The sequence below is a fragment of the Geotrypetes seraphini genome, chromosome 2 (assembly GCF_902459505.1).
Source record: "Geotrypetes seraphini chromosome 2, aGeoSer1.1, whole genome shotgun sequence".
In the NCBI taxonomy this organism is placed as follows: Eukaryota; Metazoa; Chordata; class Amphibia; order Gymnophiona; family Dermophiidae; genus Geotrypetes; species Geotrypetes seraphini.
Window position 1 is genome coordinate 276,149,697 of NC_047085.1, and position 23,049 is coordinate 276,172,745.

Here is a 23,049-nt window from a genome sequence, read left to right on the forward strand (position 1 = left end):
AATTAATATATTTATAATATGCCATACCTTTTTTATTAATGTATCACAGATGCTGTGTGTGTGTTACACATGCACAATAGCTGCCCCATTAAAAAAGAAAGTGAGCCGAGCTGCCACCCCCCAAAAGCCGTGGATCCCCCAAACTCCTAGCAGAGAGACAGGAGGGAAGCCTATTCCCTCCTTCCACCTAATGCCCCCGTTGTCAGGCACCCCCTAGAATCATCTGCTATCATCTCCTCTCCCTAAGAGATCCCACGTACCTGTCCCACACTTTCTTGAATAACGACACAGACTTTGTCTCCACCACCTCTACTGAAAGCTGTTCCATGCATCTGCTACCCTTCAGTGAAAAAGTAATTTTCTTAGATTATCCTTAACTTCATCTGGAGCTTCCTTTCAAATGAAAGAGACTCACTTCATGCGCATTTAAGTCATGTATGAGTTATTAAACATCCTCTGACATATCTCCCCTCTCCAACCTTTCCTCCATAGTATATATATATTGAGATCTTTAGGTCTGTCCCCAAATGCCATATGATGAAGACCATCGACCATTTAGCAGCCTTCCTCTGGACTGACTTCCATTCTGTTTATATCTTTTCGAAGGTATGGTCTCCAGAATTGTACACAATATTCTAAATGAGGTCTCACCAGAGTCTTTCTTATACAGGGGCATCAATACCTCATTTTTCCTACTGGCCAATCCTCTTCCTATGCACACTAGCATCTTTCTAGCTTTCGCCGTCACCTTTTCATCCTGTTTGGCCACCTTAAGATCATCACATACAATCACACCCAAGTTCCACTCTTCTGTCATGCGCATAAGTTCTTCACCCCCTAAACTGTACTGTTCCCTCGGGTTTTTGCAGACCAAATGCATGACCCTGCATTTCTTAGCTGCAAAATTTCAGACCATTCTTCAAACTTCACTAGGTCCTTCCTCATGTTGTTCACACCATCAAGAGTGTCTACTCTATTGTAGATTTTGGTATCATCCACAAAGAGGTAAATCTTACGTGGCAGCCCTTCAGCAATATTGCTCAGTGGCGTACCAAGGGGGGGGCGGAGGGGCGGTCCGCCCGGGTACCAAGCCCTGAGGGGGTGCTCCCGGTCGGTCCAGTTCCCCCCCCCCTGCGCGGGTGTCGCGTCTGGAAACAGCCTGCAGCAAGATCGCGATGCCAGAGATCTTTGCCTGCTTCGACTGTTTCCTCCGCCACGGTACTGCCCCTCCTCTGATGTCAGAGGAGGGGCGGGACCCGCGGCGGAGGAAACAGCCGAAGCAGCAAAGATCTCTGGCATCGCCGCGATCTTGTTGCAGGCTGTTTCCCCAGGTCAGTAGCGTACCAAGGGGGGCGAGGGGGAGGTCCATCCCGGTGCCGCCTTAGGGGGGGGGGTGCACAGCTGGCCCGGTCCCTATCGCGGCTCCTACCCTCCCAGCGAAAGCAGCATCGGCGCCATTATCGAAAAAGGGTAATGGCGCCAGGGCTTGGAGCATCAAGGCAGACCGCTTCTCCCCCCTCCCAGCCGAAACCCTCCGCTGACCATCCTATCTCTCCTCCCCCAAGTGAACCTTTCCGACCCTCCCAGCGAAAGCCAGCAAAACCTCCCTCCAGTACGTCGGCTTTATCCTCCCTCTGCCGCATCACTGATGACGTCATCAGTAACGCGGCAGAGGGAGGAGAAAGCCGCGAAGGAGGTTTGCTGCTCTCGCTGGGAAAGTCGGAAAGGTTCACGGGGGGGGGGGGAGATAGGAGGGATCAGCGGGGGTTCGGCTGGGAGGGGGGGAGAAGCGGACTGCCCTCGGTGCTCCATTACCTTCTTCGGGCAGCAGCAAGCGTTTACAATTCGCTGCTGTTGCCGGCTTCAGGCCTTGTTCTCTGCCTGGTCCTGCCTACTTCCAGTTTTCATGAAGACAGGACCCGACAGAGAGGAAGGCCTGAAGCGGGCAACAGCAGTGAATTGTGAATGCTGCTGCTGCCCGATGAAGTTCAGGACATCAGGACATCGGGGAAGGAGCAGGAAGAAATCGGCTGCTGGCTTTGTGCGGGCTAGGGGGGAGAGAGAAAGAAAGGAAAAAAATAAAGAGGGGGGGGCCCAGGGGGAGAGAGAAAGAAAGGCAGAAAGAAAGAGGGGGACCAAGGGGAGAGAAAGAAAGGCAGAAATAAAGAGGGGGTCAAGGGGGAGAGAAAGAAAGGCAGAAAGAAAGAGGAGGGCCAGTGGGAGAGAGAAAGAAAGGCAGAAAGAAAGAGGGGGACCAAGGGGAGAGAAAGAAAGGCAGAAATAAAGAGGGGGGCCAGGAGGAGAGAGAAAGAAAGGCAGAAATAAAGAGGGGAGCCAGGGGGAGAGAGAAAGAAGAAGGACCAGAAGAAGGACCAGAGACTCATGAAATCACCAGACAAAAAAGTAGGAAAAATGATTTTATTTTCAACTTAGTGATCAAAATGTGTCCGTTTTGAAAATTTATATCTGCTGTCTATATTTTGCACTATGGCCCCCTTTTACTAAACCGCAATAGAGTTTTTTAGCGCAGGGAGCCTATGAGCGTCGAGAGCAGCGTGGGGCATTCAGCGCAGCTCCCTACGCTAAAAACCGCTATCGCAGTTTAGTAAAAAGGGAGGGGGAATATTTGTCTATTTTTGTATAGTTGTTACTGAGGTGACATTGCATAAAGTCATCTGCCTTGACCTCTTTGAAAACCCGCGGAATATAAATGATAATTAACATTTTCTCTGCGTACAGCGTGCTTTGTGTTTTTAAAATTTTATTGTTGGTAGATCATTTTGACTTGGCCACAAAGGTAAGGGGGAGGGAGGGAGGGGAACTGCTGAAAGACATCTAGTAATCCTTGCAGGCTTGACTGCAGGGAATTATTTTTGTAAAATCATGTTTTGTTATGTGACTGGCATTATCTAGACTTTAATTTCTATGAATGAATAGAATGAAAATGATATAAAATTACTTGCTTGTTTTTATGTGCGTGCGCTGAAGGAAAGTGGAGAGAGAGTGGGCTGAGGATGCTGAAGGGAAATGGGGAATAGAGTGGGGAGAAGACGCTGATTTATAAATTGACAATTGTACAGAATATTGTTTCTTTTTATACTTTAATATAAACAATTCAAGGCTTGTGTGGATGGAATCAGGTGGTTTGCGGGGATGGGGACCGAGCTTACGGGGATTAGTCCAATAAAATGGTATTTTTTTATTTCTCATTATTTGTTTTATTTTTATTTGTTAATTTATAAAGTGGTGATTGTTATGTATCAGGTTTTTCAAATTTACATCTACTGTCTTTATATTTTGCACTGTATTAGAGGACATGTGTTACTGTTTTTTGTGGTGTTGCATTGTATCCAGGGTCTGGTTTCTTGGCGGATCAGTTTAACTTTTGTCTACATATTTCTATTTTTAGTTTGTGATTATTCCATTTTGGGCGAGGGTGTATCTCTGTTCTGTGTGTTCTGAAAAAGACATAGTTTTCAATTGGCATTGACTACAGGACCAATTGACTGTGCGGGATCTGGCTTGTTTAGTTTTACAATGTATGTGTTGGTGTTCTAGTGCTCACTGCAATGTTTAAGATGCAGCCTTTTCCTAGGTACACTCTTGTGGTGCGATATGTAGATTGGTACTAAAAATCATATTTTTCATATAGATGGGGGGGGGGTGTCAAAAAATGATGGGCCCCGGGTGCCACATACCCTAGGTACGCCACTGATATTGCTTACAAAAATATTAAAATGAACAAGTCCAAGAACCAAACTTTGAGGTACAACACTGGTAACATGCCTTTCTTCAGAGCGATTTCCATTGACCACTTCCCTCTGTCGCTTTCCACTCAACCAGTTCCTGACCCAGTCCATCAATAGTGCTGAATATCAGGCCTATAGTACTTACAGGTGAGAGTAGATTATAAGCTATTTGGTGGCTAGATATAGCAAACTTTGAGATTGATTATGAATGGTAAATTAAAGAGGTTTATTTTTCAGTCTGGACCAGAAAGTGAGAAGTAAAAGGGCATTTTAGAAGTCTAGAGATAATTTGTTCCAGATGGGAGAGAAGGGAGGCTAGAAGGGTTACATAGATTCCATTTTAAGCTACCAAAGAAAATCATTGAAGGGCTTTAACTTTTCATCATGCTCTTTATTTAGCAGTGAAAATGAAAGCAGCTGTTATTTGCAATACCACTTGCCAAATAAGTTTGGAAGGACAATTAGAATTTTTGCATTTCAAAATTTGGTTTTCAGACTGATAAAAGATGAAGTATACTCAATTGCTCTTCACTGATATTTACTTCATGCATCTGTATTGATTACTTTGGTTTATTTAGCTGTTGACATCACTCTGTAACCTATTCACATTGGAAAACTGCTCTGGGATTAATTGTGTGGTGTTTCCTTTTGTATTCACACTTCAAAGGAAATTGTGTTTAAAGTTCCAGCTGACTTAATGTCTAGCCAGAAAAACTATTTTCTTGGATGAATTAGTCTCCCAAAGTCATCTCTGCTCTTCTGCTCTTATTATTTCAAAATTCATTTATACTGCAATAAAAAAGCACTGTTCTGTCAATATGGCTTACAAATCAACATATATAAAATCACAAATTAAAATATCATAATCAAATCATGTCTATGTGAAAAATAAACTTACCCCCCGCCCCCAATCCCACAAAATGGATAAAGAAGTTTATTTATTCAAGTTTCAAGTTTATTTAGATTTTTTTATATACCGCCTATCAAAGTTATCTAAGCGGTTTTTACAATCAGGTACTCAAGCATTTTCCCTATCTGTCCCGGTGGGCTCACAATCTATCTAACGTACCTGGGGCTATAGAGGACTGAGTGATTTGCCCAGGGTCACAAGGAGCAGCACGGGGTTTGAACCCACAACCCCAGGGTGCTGAGGCTGTAGATCCAACCACTGCGCCACACACTCCTCATGAGTGTGAGCCTTAAAAGTAATTCTCCCTGATGTCGGTCAGCGATTATAGAGCTGCTGAAGGCCAAAGGCTGACTCTAAGCCAGATATTAAATGATGGGCAATGTCTGAGCACCAAAACTAAGTAGCCAGGTCAGCTGCAGATCCAGAAATTATGCAGGTTCTGGCTGATACTCGGTACTGGAATGCACATAGCTAACTGGCAAGATACCAACTGCTTTTTGTAGTGTTCCTAATCTGTCCTGTTAGCTGTGTAAGCCACCAACAGTGAACGGGCTGGTACTCACATAGCTGCCACTTCTACTTTTTTATTTATTTTATTGATTTATTTATTAAATTTTCTATACCATTCTCCAAGGGAGCTCAGAACGGTTTACATGAATTTATCCAGGTACTCAAGCATTTTCCCCTGTCTGGCTCACAATCTACCTAATGTACCTGGGGCAATGGAGGGATTAAGTGACTTGCTCAGGGTCACAGAAGGAGCAGCGTGGGTTTGAACCCACAACCTCAGGGTGCTGAGGGCTGTAGCTTAAAACCACTGCGCCACACTTTCCCTTTCACACTATCCTGGTACTACCCAAAAAAACAAAACTGGCGACAATCTGTTAGATCAGTGATTCTTAAAGGCTGTCCAGGGGGGACCGACCTCCAGCCAGCCGGGTTTTCAAAATATCCCTAATGAATATGCATGAGTGAGATTTGCCTATAGTATAGTAGGTATTATGTAATGTTAACCTGTAACCCGTTGGGGAAATGGGATAGAAAATTAAAATAAATAAATAAGGAAGTAGGCATGCAAATTTCTCTCTCATGCATATTTATTGCCCTACTTTAATGAAGCTAAATTTGTTGTCAACCAACTCTGGGTCAGATGCACAAAACTGTCTGATCGTGTACTGAGTGGTCCACTGAACCAGTTTGACTGGTTTAGTACAGATGCAATTTTACGACTAGAGTCTCAAAACAACTCACCGTGGTGGTTTTCCGTGCAGTCTATATTCTCCGATTCTGGCATGCAAACGACCTCAATACTATCAAAATGAGGTCATTAATATAAAAACAAGCCATCGTGATCGATGGCCAAACATTGCATGCCATAAGGCGGGATCGCTAATGCCGACCCCTAAAAAAACAACAGGTCTGGAGACCTGTTGAAATTGTGTTACCAACAGGTCTGCCTGTTTTTTTCATTTTTTTATGGGCACAGATGTTGTGTGTGTGTGTGTAATCACAGTGCATAACTGGAGAGTCACCTCCCTCCACAGGTCAAACGCAACTAAACAAACAGTGGAGATGTCTAATCAAAACAGGTGAGCAGCAAGAGGAGTGGATCTTGATCAAAAACCAGAGCATTGTTACTCAGACTCCTTATGCAGGCCGGTGTGGGCAAAACATGTACACATCGAGTCATTGAACTATTGAGTGAATAAAAGAGAGCCGTGAAACATACAGAGCTCATCTGGTTTGATTGGATATCTCCACTGTTTGTTTGGTTGTGTGTGTGTGCATGCACACACATAATATCTGCCCATAGAAAAAGTTGAGCGGCACCTCCCCCCCCCCCCCCCCGTCAAGCCCCAGAGCAAAAAATAGAGGCAGAAGGGACCCCTCCTTTCGCCCGCCCGCCAGGACCCCCCTATATGGATCTCATGGATTTAAATAAAAAATTGGCAGCTGCATCAGAGGAGAAGCTTCCGCTCACAAACACACGCACTGCAGGCAGGCAGGCTCGGCCAGCTTGAGCAACTTACTTTACTAAACGCACCGACAAAGGGAAGGGGGGGAATCTTGGGGCCGCGTGAGGGGGTGCTGAAGGGCGGTGAGGGTGGTGAGAGGGAAGGGTGTGGGTGGGGAGAAGGCGCTAGAAAGGTAATGGGGGGAAGACAAGAGTGGGCAGAAGACGCTGGTAAGGGAATGGGAAGACAGAGTGGGAAGAAGACAGAGATGCCAGACTATGGGGAGTGGAGGGAAGAATCCAATTGGTGCCAGACCAATTGGGGGGATTGGAATGGAGAGGCACAGTAACAGAGCAAGATGGAAGTCGCTGAGAGAAGACAGACAGTGGATGAAGAAATTGAAATGAGAAGATAAAGAAAAGCAGAAACCAGACAACAAAGGTAGAAAAAAAATTTTTTATTTATTTCCTTTTTTTGCTTTAGGATAAAGTAGTATATTAGTTGTGTTGATAAAAATTTATAAACAAAGCCCTGCCAGCTGAACATCTCTTTCTCTAGTTCAGCAGCCAGAACTTTGATTTATAAGGGAAGAAATAAGCTAAATATTGCAGTACTGAGGCTTGTATGGAAGCTGTGGGGATGGGGGACGGGGCGGTGAAGGGGGACGGGCGGTAACGGGGTGGTGAAGGGGATGGTAATCAAGTTCAAGTTTATTGAGTTTTAATATACCGACCATCAGCAAGTATCTTGCCGTTTACAATAAAATTTAAAAAGATAATAATAAGTAATTAATAATCCGGGGACAGGGCAGTGACGGGACCAAATTTTTCCCTGTATCATCCTCTACTTCCTGGTTCCGTTCTCCCTGAATCATCTTTCCCATGTCATTTCCCCCTAAGGAGGAGCTATCTATATTATGTGTAAATCTGTTTTATTGACTTTTCAAAAACCAACAAAATATACAATTACACAATAAAGATCAAACACAAAATAAAAAGAACCCCCCCCCCCCCCCGCCCACCTACCTATAATTATATTATAAGCATTGTGAGGAAGTATCCATCATAGGGAGTGGAATAGTGTCCTATAGACTCCCTCACAACCTACTAATAAAGTCTTTCCCTAGCATTTATCATGTCTGCTTCCATTATTTCTTTCCAGTACTACCCATACAGTACTACAGCAGTCAGAGAAGATATTTAGGGGGCAATTCATGAAAGGGTACCAAACGCGTTAGCATGCACAAATGCATTAGCGTGCATTGACCACTAAAGATGCCCATTATATTTCAAAGGGCATCTTTAGCAGTCAGCAAATGCATTTGCACGCACTTAGCGCCCTTTCATGAATCTCCCACCCCCCCATCAGTGGCAGTGCCCTTCTGATTAAGTGGGTCAGAAGCCCCTCCTACTTGCTTAAGCCCCTTTCATCTGATAAGATGGAGAGTATAATAAGACAGATTTGTCATTTTCTTCAACTAGAAGTGATCTTAGAAAAGTAGAGCAGAAGCCATCTCTTTTTTCTTAGGTACTTTACTGGCCAAAACTATACAGATTCTTGCGTGTCTCAGGCCTAGACTTTAATGCAAGAATATTACACAAATTGAGGAACACTGCATCTATATTCACTTCCATAAAGGGTGAGCAATTATAAAAAAAACATTTTTAGGAATGTATAACTTTGCTCCAGGAAGAGGTTATGTTGGCTTCTGTCACTTAAGGGATCATGGGATGCCTAATAAACTTTTACATACAACCGTGTACATGCATAGGCATTGTTGCTTAGTCATCCCAAGTAATAATAATGCTATAATGTAGGATATGGTGAAAAACTGCCAAAAGTGAACTGGAAGTTAGATTTATATGCATAAGGAAAATAATCCTGAGCTTTATAATCTAATGAAACTTATTTTCTTTCTAGGGCTATCAGGAGATATTCTTGCGTTCTGGACGATACTCATCTCACACAGTTAATGGGGCTTGGTCAGCCTGGTCTCATGGTCCCAGTGTAGTCGTGACTGCAGCAGAGGTATTCGGAGTCGCAAACGCATTTGCAACAATCCAGAGCCTAAGTCTGGGGGTCTCCCTTGCCTTGGTCCATCTCTGGAATACCAAGAGTGCAACATCTTGCCTTAGTCCAGGTAAACATCTCAAAATCGTGGAACTAGGAGCTTAATCATGATGATTCAATGGCTCAGTGGCAAAGCTGTACACTTCCATGCAGAGGGGCCTAGTTGGTTCCTAACTGAGGTCTTCACTCATCAGGTGGCAGGAGATGAGAATGATGCATTCACACTCTTTGGGGGAGGGGGAGTTGTTGCTATCAAGCATTGATGACATCTGTGCCTGAATTAGAGAGCTGCACGGGAACGGGGACGACGGGAATCCCGCGGGACCCGCGGGCATCCCGCGGGTTCCCCCTTTGGGTCACGGGGATCCCGTGGGGACGCCCCCTAGGGTCGCGGGGATCCCGTGGGGACGCCCCCTAGGGTCGTGGGGATCCCGTGGGGATGCCTCCGAGGGTCGCGGGGTTCCTGCGGGGCTGGATGTACTCAGTCGCGCGGCTCTTCTCCCTACCTTCTCTGCTTGCAGCACAGAGCCGAACGGAAGTCTTCCCGACGTCAGCGCTGACGTCAGGAAGACTTCCGTTTGGCTCTGTGCTGCAGGCAGTGCAGGTAAGGAGGAGAGTAGCCTCGCGGTTCGAGTGGCTACCAAGGGAGGGGCGGTCCGCCCCGCCACACCCCGCCCCGGTTGCAGCACAGCCGGCCAGGTCCCCTTACTTTTGTGCACTTCCCCGACCGAGCCGACAACAGCCCCGGTCCGACAATCCTCCCTGCCCTGTAGCCGCGAATCTAAATTATCTTCTTACAGCAGCTGTAATAAGGTAATTTAGATTCGCAGTTAAGGGCAGGGAGGTTTGTCGGACCGGGGCTGTTGTCGGTCGGTCGTGGAAGTGCCACAAAAGTAAAGGGGACCTGGCCGGCTGTGCTGCACCCGGGGCGGTAGAGAAGGAGTGGGGAGAAGGACGCTGAAAGGCCATGGGGAAGACGGGAGGGGGGGGGGAAGGACTCTGAAAGCACTTGAAGACAGATGAGGGAGAAGGACGCTGAAAGCACATGGGGAATACAAAGGGGTGGAGAAGGACGCTGAAAGGCCATGGGAAGGGCGGGGGGGAAGGACTTCCGAAAGCACTTGTGGAAAACAGAGGGGGGGAGAAGGATGCTGAAAGCACATGGGGAAGACAAAGGGGTGGAGAAGGACGCTGAAAGGACATGGGGAAGACGGGGGGGGGGGGGGAGAAGGACGCTGAAAGGCCATGGGGAAGACAGAGAGGGAGAACATGGGGAAGCAGAGGGGGGAGAAGGACACTGAAAGCACATGTGGAAGACAGAGGGGGGAGAAGGACGCTGACAGGACATGGGGAAGATGGGGGGAGAAGGACGCTGAAAGGAAATGGGGAAGAGAGAGTAGGGAGAAGACGCTGGCAGGGAAGAAGACAGATGCCAGACTATGGGGGAGCGGAGAGAAGAAGATGGGTGCCAGACCAATTTGGAAGGGGGAAGAAAGGGAGAGGCACAGTAACAGAGCAAATGGAAGATGCAGAAGGAAGAGAGACAGTGGATGGAAGGAATTGAATGAGAACATGAGGAAAGCAGAAACCAGGCAACAAAGGTAGGAAAGAATTATATTTCGTTTTTTTATTTTGCTTCAGGATAACGTAGTATATTAGTTGTGTTGATAAAAATTTATAAACATTAGAGGCTCTGGTAGAAACCCATTTGCAAAGTATGTATTCTTCCCAATTAATATTTTCAAATTAATAAAGTCTTTTTGCTTATTTGTAAATGGGTTTCTACCAGAGCCTTTAATTCAGTAGCATAATTAAATGAAATAACTATTTCTGAAATTTATAGGGACGGGCGGGGACGGAGGGGATTCCTCGCGGGACGGGTGGGGACGGAGGGGATTCCTCGCGGGGACGGGTGGGGACGGAGGGATTCCTCACGGGACGGGTGGGGACGGGTGGGATTCCTCACGGGGACGGGTGGGGACGGGTGGGACTTTGGTGGGGATGGGTGGGGATGGGTGGGATTTCTGTCCCCGCGCAACTCTCTAGCCTGAATTAAGGGCTCATTATTGCAGAGTCCTGGAGGAGCCATAAGAACATAAGAATAACCATACTGGGTCAGAACAATGGCCCATTTAGCCCAGTATACTGTTTCAAACAGTGGCCAATCCAGGTGACATGTACCTGGCAAAAACCCAAATAGTTGCAACATTCTATGCTACTGACCCCAGGGCAAATAATGGCTTCCCCCATGTCTGTCTGAATAGCACACTATGGACTTTTCCTCCAGGAACTTGTCCAACCCTTTCTTAAACCCAGCAACATTAACAAAGACTGTCACAGCAATGAAAAGACTAAGGGCTCCTTTTATGAAGCTGCTTTAGCAGTTTAATGTGCATAATAGCGCCCGCTAAACTGCCGGCCGCGCTAGCCACTACCGCCTCCTCTTGAGCAGGCGGTTTAGTTTTCCGGCTAGCGCGGGGGTTAGCGCGCGATAAAAAGTCACGTGTGATAAAGCCGCTAACGCGGCTTCGTAAAAGGAGCCCTAAAGTACATTGGGTGGAGAACTAAAATATGTGGTGGTGGTGGTGGTAGGGTTGCAAATGAGCTGGATGCCAAAGTTTCAGGAGGAAATTGTTGTGTGAAAAAATATTTTTTTCAAAATTAATAACAGTAAATGGAAGTTGATCCATATAGAGAAAATGAAATAAATCCAATTAGATTACCATCCATTTGTATATTTGAAATAGAAGTGTGTAAAAATAATTAAATCATAATTTGGCTTTTCTGCAAATATGCAATTTTAGCATGTTTTCTTTTCTTGGTCTCCTAATTAATAAACAGATCATAATATAAATATATATATTGGATCCATTCAGATCAAGTAGTTCAATAATGGGATATTACCACTGCATCTATTGGGGGAAGGGAGAGAGCATTCTAATTTTGTTTTCCTATTATACTGATTGCAGTTTGTATGACATTGGATTTAAAATGAATAAAGAAAAATTATAAAATATATATTAGAGACTTTGATTTGCTGAGGAGCTGAGCATCATGTCTCCTGTTAAATGCTCAAAGATTCTATCCATTTTAAAATGACTGAAGGCAGATATAGGGGGTCCTTTTATCAAGCCGCGCTAGCGGGGTTAGCGCGTCGGACATTTAATCACGCGCTTACCCCCGCGGCCGGCTAAAAAAATAACGCCTGCTCAATGCAGGCATTAGCGGCTAGCGCGGGAGGCAGTTTAACGCGAGGTATTACGTGCGTTAAACCCCTACCGCTGCTTGATAAAAGAACATAGTTTTCTTGCTGGAGCCAAGACTCATGGACAATGAACACCTGAAATTACAGTGTATCTGGGTGGGTCAGGTCTTTTTTGCTTCTTCAGGGCATCAGAGAAGTGGGGTAGCAATCCTGATTCGGAAGGCTCTGTTGTATTCTGTGTCTGAGATAGCCAAAGACTAAGCAGGACTATATGTACTGTTGCCATGGGCCTAGGGCCTAGGGCCATGAAATTAATTTACTAGTGGAGTATTGTCCAAACCAATATGAATCACAATTTATGCAACGATTAGTGTAACTGTGTTCCTCATACATGAATCATGTATTTGTATTTGTAGTTGTAGGAAATTTTAATCAGGTTTTAGACCCTGATAGATCCACACAACTCACTGAAGCCTATAGAAGGGCACAGCAGGCCCTTAAGATATTCTGTCGGACACTACATCTGGTGAACCCTTGGAGACTTTTACATTTGTGGTTATATTCACCTGTCACTGCCCTATGGTTCTTTCTCATGGATTGACTATATTTTTACAACGGCCGTGCTAGTTTCTTCGGTGCAGAAGGCTGATATGCCCCTATATGGGTAGACATTCAGAGTAAGCCACATTACCAAGAAGGGCAGGTATAATGGTTCCCGTCATTCTTAGCCCACAACCCTAAATTTCAAAGTTATTTCAACACTAAGTTAGAGGAATATTGTACACATAGGGGCTCATAATCGAAAGAGAAAAATGTCCAAAAACCGGCCTAAGTCGGCACTTGGACGAACATTTCTCAAAAACGTCCAAGCGCCGATAATCAAACCGGGTTTTGGACGTATTTCTAAACGACTTAGGCCCTCATAGTGCCGCTCAACGTCCAAAGCTGAATGGGGTGTTTTCGGGAGGCGTGTTGAGGACGGGAGTTGTGCGGGACGTGGGCCGGCTTAGACTTAGTCGTACAGCATGTATAACCAAAAGTGATACAGCCCACGATCGACGGAACTTGGACGTTGTGACTTAGACCATTTGAAACATGGTCTAAGTCACAAAAACCCACCTAAACTCACTAGATATGCACTTCAAACACATAAAACAGACCCCTAAACACTACCCCAGTGGTCACCGACACCCTCCCACCACCCCCATAAAAATTTTAATCACAACTTTAAAATTCAACCTCCAGACCATCATCAACTGGCCACCTGGCATAGGAAAGCCTAGTCGTCCAGCACAGAGGCAGCTTAAGTCATCTTGGGGGGTGGGTAAGGGACCCATAGAGAGGAGGACCCATGCCCATAAGCCCCTGTAATCACTGCATTGATACTTAAACATGTGCACTGCTCTATACACCCCCAAAACCCTTTTTTACTGGCATATAAGTGGCTCCTGCAGCCATAAGGGCTAATGGGGTGGTAGAGAAGTGGGTCTAGGGGATTCTGGAGGTGGTTTGGGAGGCTCACCATCACCTATAAGGGAGCTATAGTAAGGAGAAGCCATGGCACACTGTTTATGAGGTTCACAGCAGTGCCGTGTAAGGTACCCCACTATTTAGGTGCCCTGTCTGGGTGTTCTGTCCATCACTTTGCAGGCCCCTCCCACGTCCAACAGGACTTGTTCTAGACATTTTGGACTTGGACGGACAGTTGGACGAAAATGTGCTTTAAAGATTGACGTTTTAGCGGCTTGGATGATCAGATCTTCAGGACGTATAATTGGACGATTTTCGAAAGTCAAAAGACATTGGACGTCTCTTTCGAAAATGGGACTTAGGCTCTTTTTGACTTTGGACGACTTGCGAAATGAACGTATACGGACTTAGACGTCCCTTTCAATTATGCCCCTCATAATGTCCAACATCATGGACAATCCCATTTTGTTTTGGGAGGCTGCAAAGACAGTATTACGGGGGGATATTATAGCCTTTAATATAAGAAGAAGTAAGAGGATAAAGCATACATAATGATAAGGATAACGCATACATAAGGATAATATCATAACTGTCTCAGGCACCTAAGGCCCCTCCCCTAGTGGAGGGGCCTTAGGTGCCTGAGCCAATCAGGGCCTTAGACTCCTCCTAGTACATCACCATGTGCACTGGGAGGGGCCTAAGGCCTTGATTGGCTCAGATGCTTATGGCCCCTCCCCTAGGGGAGGGGCTTTAGGCACCTGAGCCAATCAGGACCTTAGGCCCTTCCTAGTGCATCCAAAATGCACCGGGAGGGGGAAAGGCCACCATTTTATATTTATGTTCCATACAAATTTATATTCCATACTAAGGAGAGGTTAGTGAGTAAGGGGAGGGAAGGGAGGGTATGGGGGAGAAGATGGGGAAAGTAGGGTTGATATTGGACTAAAAGCTATGCATACCAGAAGTTGTAGTAGAATTACTTTGGACTGTTGACTTTGGAGAATGTTTTTTATCATGGTTTATGTAACTGATGTATGAATTCTTACACGGCCGAACAATAAAAACAAATTTGACATAAAATATGTATTACAAAGAAAGAGAAAATGATAAATATGAGGGGAAAGGAAGGATAGATCCAAAGTTTATTTTCTGGCTACTGTAAGTTTACATCATTTTAAAGGTCTATTTTAAAGGATTCTATAGAAAAAAAACCCTCACTCAATGAGGAGAGTCTGTGAGATGAAAAAAATTAAATATAATAAGGTCTCAGTTGTTTGCTAATGCCATTGTGTCAGCCAGTAATAGGAAGGGAGCCGGAGCACGAGGCAGACCCCGGCGGCGTTCTTACTTTCTTTTTTTTTACTCACTGGAGAGCAAGCAGGACCGGGAGGCAGTGGGGAGGAAGCCGGGTCTACGAGGAGAGACAGAAGGGCAGTGAGGCAGAGGGGCGGAAGCCAGTGAGGAGGGGCGGAAACCTGATCGGGGTAGCGGCGAGAGGAAGCTCTGCCCACCCCCACCGCTTCAGAGGGGACCGCTGCTGTTCAATATATTCATAAACGACCTGGAAACGGGGATGAAGTGTGAAGTTATAAAATTCGTGGATGACACCAAATTCTGCAGCAGGGTTGGAACCACAGAGGAGTGCGAAGACCTGCAAAGGGATCTAAGTAAACTGGAAGAATGGGCAAATAAATGGCAAATGCGCTTCAGAGGTCGCCTCGGCGCCCGGGCTCCCCCTTAAAAGGAAGGGAGCCGGAGCACGAGGCAGACCTCGGCAGCGCTCTTACTTTCTTTTTTTTACTCACAGGAGAGCAAGCCGGACCGGGAGGCAGTGGGGAGGAAGCCGGGTCTGCGAGGAGAGACAGAGGGGCAGTGAAGCAGAGGGGTGGAAGCCAGCGAGGAGGGGCGGAAGCCTGATCGGGGTAGCGGCGAGAGGAAGCTCCGCCCACCCCCACTGCGCCAGAGGTCGCCTCGGCGCCCGGGCTCCCCTTAAAAGGAAGAGAGCCAACGGCGTGCGGCCATTCGGCGCGCGGCAAAGGCGAAGGAGAAATGCAAGGTCATGCATATAGGGAATAGGAACCCAATGTTCAGCTACAAAATGGGGGGAGCGTTGCTAGGGGAAAGTAATCTTGAAAAAGACTTGGGCGTGCTGGTGGATACAACAATGAAATCATCGGCACAATGTGCAGCAGCTTCCAAGAAAGCAAACAGAATGCTGGGCATCATTAAGAAGGGTATCACAACCAGATCGAAAGAAGTCATCATGCCGCTGTATCGTGCGATGGTGCGCCCGCATCTGGAGTACTGTGTCCAGTATTGGTCGCCGCACCTCAGAAAGGACGTGGCGATACTTGAGAGGGTCCAGAGAAGATCGACGAAGATGGTAAAGGGCATGGAAGACTGCTCATACACTGACAGGCTGGACAAGCTGGGGCTCTTTTCCTTGGAGAAGCGGAGACTTAGAGGAGACATGATAGAAACTTTCAAGATCATGAAAGGCATAGAGAAGGTAGACAAGGATAGATTCTTTAGACTACGGGGAACCACAGATACAAGAGGGCACTCAGAGAAACTGGAAGGGGACAGGTTTAGAACCAATGCCAGGAGGTTCTTCTTCACTCAGAGGGTTGTGGACACATGGTACGCGCTCCCGGGGGATGTGATCGGGCAGAGTACACTACGAGGATTCAAAGAGGGATTGGATAAATTCCTGAAGGATATGGGGATTGAGGGGTACAGATAGAGGTAGATAAGGTACAGAAAGAGTATGGTTAGAACAATAAGGGGTCTATGGGTCTAAATCTAGAAAACCAGATAGGTCATGGACCTGATGGGCCGCCGCAGGTGCGGACTGCTGGGCACGATGGACCTCTGGTCTGACCCAGCGGAGACAACTTCTTATGTTCTTATGTGATTGAGCTGTGGCTGCTAAAAGATTGGCAGGTGGATCACAAGATGGTATACCAGTGTGAAATCTCAGCCAAATAAATTTGAGAGACTGAGGTCAGATGCAACATACCTTGGCTTCTGAGTGAGGTTCATTTCTACCATATTATATGCAGAGCCAATCCCACTGAATAATAATAATAATAATTTATTTGTATACCGCCCAACTGGAAATTCCAGGCGGTTCACAGCAAGAGAACTGAGACATATCAGTGAAGACACAAAATAAGTAGAATTCAGTAGTATACAATAGAGTGAAATATAATATGATGCAGTACAATGTAATATATTGTGAAATCATCCCATAAATTTACACTAACCCAAAGAATTTAAAAGAAAAAGAGAGGACAGCAAAGGAACAGTTAGTAAATTATCAAAAATGTGCATCATCACAGTCAAAGCTGTGGAAAACCCGTTAATATTTCACTTTTTTTCTATTGCCAGATCCTCTGATTTTTGTTGTATAGGTCCTGACAAGATGCCAAATGTACCAAAGTTTATGAACTTCTGTTCAATAGGGCTGACATACAATTAAGCATGAGAAATACTCTGCTTGCTTCCAAGAGTCTTTTAGCCAGCATTAGCAGAGATTAGAAGAGAATAGATGCCAGAATATTAATAGCTTGGAGTAATAAGATACTGTAGAGCAGCCTGTAAATTTATATGACAAACCTCTTCATTTTTGTTCCAGATGTTTTCACTATTTAGTATGCCAAAACTGTTATTTATTCTTTCCTTTCATTATTTCTTCCTTCCCAATTACATTATTTCTTTTACATTAGCAAAGTCTGCTATTCAGTTACAATTCAATTTTATTTATTAATTTCTAGTTCACCATTAGCAGGGAAAGTTCAGAGCGGATTACACACAGAAATAAAATTAATATAAATCAAATGACAAAATAATTCAATAGTAAAACTTTTTTTTAAAACATTATATAGCTTATTGCTTTTGTAAATCTCTATTTTTCTTTTCTTGGATCTCCTAAAGTTGATATCATTTCTAAATGGAAGATTGTATTAGTTTATGCTTTTATTCCTATGAGAGTTTTATTTTATTCCTTTGCTATTCAAATTGTGTTTTGTGAGTCATAATGGAAAATTACTAATAAACTACGCAGCAAATAGCATTTATAGTTGTATAGTACCAGTTAAAAGCAAGAGCCAGAATTAGAAATAGGACCACAGTTGAAACTTTGAAGAATCTTCTCAAGACCCATCTTTTTTCTAAATTTTCCCACTCTCATGACTAAAAAGCACTCTTTATGTTTAACTCTCTTATCTCTGACCCCTTATCCTCTCCTTAATTGTAGCTTTGTGGACCACTTAGATGCTTGTGCATAGACCCTATGTGGTACATCAAATGTGATGAAAAAATAAATAAAATAAAAATATTAATTTTTAATAACAATCAGTAAGGTCATTATTTTAGAAACGTATCTATGTATAAACAGTATCAGTTACATTTTTATATCACACACAAGTAAATACCAGTTTCAAAAAGCTACTATTTATATATAATTTAGAGATTTTGAGTGGTGTTGGGGTATAGCTTGTGCGTTACTAAACTTTGCATGTGTATTTCCCATTTTACAAAGAGAATGGATAAATGTGTAAAGGGAAAAATTTCCACATCAAACTTTACATCAGTTCAAAGTAACATAGCAAAACATAAAAATGTATTTATATACCGCAGTACCTTAGGAGTTCTATGTAGTTTACAAAAAAAAAGATTAAAACAGTGACAATAAAAACAAATGTCCTAGAAATTACAAAAATTTCTTAAATAAGTAGATTTTCAATAATTTCCTGAACTGGTAAGAGAGAGCTAACTAAGGGCTAGATGCACTAAACATACTGACTGGATTGCTGTTAGCCGATTCTCAAGCAGCGATCGATGCGCTATCAAGTTTGCATGCATGATTTGCATTGAGTTGCAAATCATTTGCTTGCAAATGTGAGGAACAGATGTGTGTGTGTTATACACACGCAATCTGCTCCGTTTAAAAAAAGAAAAAAGCACCCCCGAGCCACCGTCCCCCCCCCCCCCGAACGCCATGGCCCCCCACTGTGCCAGGCACCCCTGAGCCACTGTCCCACCCTGAATCCCAAATAAATGGCAGGAGGGATGCCCACTCCCTCCTGCCACTGGATGCCCTCCCCACCTCCTCCCTAAACCTCCCCCATACCTTTTTAAAAAGTTGGAAGCTGGAAACCCACTCTGAAGCTCCTGCTTCGTGCCCACCAGTCATAAATGATGGACCTTCCCCTCCCCGGTGCATCATGTGATGCATGGGGAGGGACCAAAAGCCCTGATTGGGTCAGATGCCTAAGGCCCCTCCCAAGGGGTGGGGTCTTAGGCATCTGAGCCAATCAGGCCTCTCTGTATCCAGGTGGTTGGGGTGGGTCATGGGTTCGGGGGAGGGCCTGCAGGCATCCCTCTTACCTATTGTGATTGGGGGGCTGCTTTGGGGGTTATGGCAGGAGGGAGTAGGCATCCCTTGCCATAACCATTCAGCTGATCGTAGCAGGAGTATTTCCCCCCTGATCAGCTAAGCCAGCAGGATTCCCCGAAGATTCAGCTTCGGGGAGCACTGCCGGCTCAGCTGATTTGAGATAACTTCTGCTGCCATGATCAGCCTATGGCCGCTGCGGCCTGATTTTAGGATCCTCCGGCGGCGTAGGTAGGTAGCTAAAATGTAGGCCAGAGTTTTCCTGGTCAATACCTACCCAGAATCAGGGGCCTAGGGGGTCGAGGGGCCAAGGCCACTCACATTCAGTATGCTCTCCCTTTGTGTTGGATTCTCATCAGTCTCAAAGGATATCTGGAAGAGACACCAGGCACACACTTTATCTTTATGGTTTCCCTGGGCCTTACACAGTGGGACCCTCTGCGTTGGACTATGTCTTCCCAAGCCTGCAAGGATATGAGAGACTGATCAGCCCCAGAGTCCATCATTGATTGAATGGGCACACCTTCTACCTGTACAGAAATCTGTATCTCCCGTGTTTCTCCGGACTTCCCTCTTTCCTCCCCACCAGCATCACTCTCTTGCTTGCTTTTGTTCCAGCCCGGGGACCCATCTTATGGGATTAGCAAAGCACCTTCCTGTTACTTCTCCTACCCTGCCTATCCTCCCTTGGAAGGTCCTTCACCTCCCCCACCTTCTGATCCATAGTTAAGAAGTTCTCTACTATTTGAATAGCAGATCCCAGGGGCCTCCACCCTTGCTTTACTAACCATTCCCTGGCTTCCTGGAGAATCACTTCAACAAACTGCTTCCTTGTGAGTTCTGCAATTATAGCAGGCAGACTCTGGGCATGAGGTGCTAACCACCTTTCACAGAGATGTTTAAATCTCTGAGCCAGGGCCTTAGGCCTCTCTCCAGGCTTCATTCTCAGGGCCCTGAACTACATACGATATTACTCAGATGTATGTCCAATGTATTCTTACAGGACTTTTAGGCATGTGTAGTTTGAAGCTTGCTCAGGGTTGAGCCTCTAACGCTCGCCCTGCTACGCATGGAATAAGCTTTACTGCCCACTGGTCCTGTGGCCAGCGAGATGCCTCAGCCACCCACTCAAAAGCCAACAAAAAATCTTCAATATCGTCCTCCAGTGCTAGCTTATTAAGTTAATAGGCTCCACAAAGGAAGCTCCTATCGGGGTACTGGTAGTTGGATCAGTCACTTGCCATTGCGAGAGCTTGTGAATGGCTTGTACTTGTTCTCCAAGCAAGTGTAGAAGCTCTGCATGGTGGGATTGCTGGGCACTCTGATCAGCTTTCCATATGTCCATCTGTGCCCGCAAAGATTCTCGCATCGCATCCGTGATCTGCTGCCTCTCAGCTTTCCATGTGGGTGCATGCTTGGCCGACTCCATCTGAAAAGGAAAGAGAAGAAAACAAGAACCAAGTGTGGCTCTTCTAACACCTTTCCCCTTTCCCTCCTGGAAAGGAACCCTTTTACTTGGGATCCCTCACCAGCACTCTAAGGTACCCTTACCTCAGGCACTGTTGAGTCTGCACCTTGGGTTTAGTGTAGAGTCTGTTTCCTCTCTCCGAGAACACTGCTTCTCCGGTTGCCTTGCTACCTGGATGTGCCTCGGCCTCCTTCGATCTCTGCTTCCCACTGAGTATCCTTTGCCACGACAGCCATGCCTCCCACGTACTCCAATCACTGTCGCCACTCCACCGCGGCACTCTTTCTCAGCTCCAACGAAATATTTTATAGCACTGCCAAAACTCTAAAAATAATCCACTTGAAATCAAATTCCTTTGTCTCAGTTCTTGGCGCTGGCTTTATAACATCCGAATCTCCAGCAAAAGCCAATATAGCATTCAAAAAGCAAACAGTTTGTAAGCAGTCCTTGCAGTGCCAACAGTACAATGCACTTTCCAAGAACAATTAGCTCTCAAAACAATAATTGCGGAAAAAACAAAAATTTCACTGTTTTACCAGAAGTGGCCTGTGGGCATCGCTAAATCCCCAAACTGCCACCATTAACAGTCTGTGACGGGGCCAGGGGTAAGCCTAGTGCTGGCAACCTTGCTTCTGCCCCAGGCGCAAGTATTAGCGCTCTTTGGAGGACCACTCTGGAATAAGCACAGCAGAGAAAAAAGAAAGGAAAAAAACAAACCTTCCACCAATAATTGTCAGTTCCAAGTTTTATTATCCAGTTCAATTGCACTGGTTCTAATACAACCACACTGGCTGATGATGTTTGAAAGGAAATTTATTACAAATTTATCAATCAGGAAAGAAAAAAACTCAAAACATTTCCCTTTAAACAGGGTTTCTTTCTCACAGTTCTGCTGCCATGCTTTGCACAGTTCTGGGCAGCATTCTGGTTTCAAGAACTTATATACAAGCATTTAGCTCCACTCTGAAGTATGAATATACTACTGACCCCTCTTATTTCTGGGCAGTGGGCTGGGAACCATCCACCCTTGTTTTAATGGTCTAAGATTCCCCTCCCAAAACTTCCCACTATCAGGGATGTGCAATGTCAGGTCACTGAATCCACTCCGGGCTTTATTTCTCCTTCTAAGGTTAGTTAGCATTACCCATCCCCCACTCACTATGCTTTGCTTGCATACAGGGATTCTGGTTTAATTTCTTCTACTAAGTAATCCTCACATTCATACCTCAAACACTCATTCATTATACAGTCCCTCCTGAGGACAGAAATGTTTCTTTTAAGAACTTTCCCCTACACATACCTTACTGACTTATGCTGCATTCAGACATATAGTCTAGGGCTTCTGGGTTGCAGTACCTTTCATTCCCCTCAAAGACATCTCCCTCTACCTCCTTAAGAGATTCCTCACTCTCTGAAGCTGGATACAAGCTATCCTCTGGAGCAGCGTTTGGACAGCCTTCTCCCAAGGCAGGGCAGGATTAATTCGTTGAGGGACCCTAGGCACACAAGTCCCTGCTCCGCCCCGCCCCGCTGCTTCTCCACCTCTGCTCCACCCTCATTTATTTACCCATTTTCTTATTTACTTCTTTATTTCCACTTTATTTCTTTTATTTAAAAATTCAAAACAAATAACAAAGATTACCATACCAGTGCCAGTGTACAGTTTTTCTTCTATGCAATCTCTAAACATCTCTGACCAAATCCCCCTTCCTTCCTAAAGGAAGAGATCTTCAGCTGTCAGGGCTTTGGGAAGCCCACTAATTTATATTTTGCATTTGGGTAGGAGACATGGGGCATGGCGGGAAGAAAATTTAGTGCCTGCCATTTTATTGGAGTAATACATTTCTCAGTTAGCTTTCAGAGGTTAAAACCTTTTTCTTCAGGTCAGTAAACTGTCCCTGTCCTGACCTAAGGAAAGGAGTTTTGGTCTCTGAATTAGTAAAAAAAAATACATTAAAATTAGTCCAATAAAAAGGATCACCTTATTTCCATTTTCTGTTAATAAACTATTATCAACACAGCTATAATAATATTTTATCTTAAAGCAAAAACAAATAAATAAAACAATTAGAATGTTTTTTCTACCTTTGTTGTCTGGTTTCTGCTTTCCTCATCTCATCATTCTCTTCCTTCCATCCACTTCCTTCCATCCACTGTCTGCCCTCTCTCTGCCTCTTCCATATGGCATCTGCTCTCTTTCTATGCCTCTTCCAGAAACTGTTTGACGTTCCCTTCCATTTCTCCCTCCCCAATTGGTCTGGCATCCATCTACTTCTCTCCACTCCCCTCATGGTGTGGCATCTGTCTTCTTCCCTTCCATCTCTCTCTTCCTCCCAGCAGATTTTAACATCTCTCTCCTCCTTTCCTCCCATCAGATCTGGTATCTGTCTCCTTCCTCCTTTCCTCCTCCCAGGTCTGATATCTGTCTCTTCTCATTCCCCCCATGCTCTGGCATCTCTCCGCTCCCTTCCTCCTTTTCTTCTTTGGTCTTCCTTCTCTGTCTCTGTCTAAATTATTTCTTACTATTCAGTCCTCAATTTCCTTCTTTCACCTACAGCTTGACACCTCTTTCCCTCACCCCTTCCAGTATCTAACTCTATCCTCTTCCCTCAATCCAGCATGTGCCCTTTTTTCTTTCTCCTCCACACTTCCTTTCAGTGCATCTGCTCCCCTCTTACCCCACTTCCATTTAGCATCTGTCCCCCTCTCTCACCTTCCATTTCCATTCAGCATCTGTCCCCCTAAACCTAAAGTGCCACTTAACCTCTTCCTCTTATCGGACCATCTCCCTCCCTTCCCCTCACTCTCTCAGCTGTATCTCCTG

The 23,049-nt window shown here is 45.1% G+C and overlaps 1 protein-coding gene across 1 annotated transcript in view; it reads left to right on the plus strand.

Annotated features, from left to right (window-relative positions):
• The window catches only part of SEMA5A (semaphorin 5A), a 1,054,315-nt gene that overhangs the window by 959,722 nt on the left and 71,544 nt on the right, over nucleotides 1–23,049 (plus strand). The window contains 4 exon segments of the mRNA XM_033929716.1: nucleotides 8,535–8,548; nucleotides 8,550–8,604; nucleotides 8,607–8,748; nucleotides 9,427–9,431. Coding sequence (XP_033785607.1) covers nucleotides 8,535–8,548; nucleotides 8,550–8,604; nucleotides 8,607–8,748; nucleotides 9,427–9,431 — 216 coding nt within the window.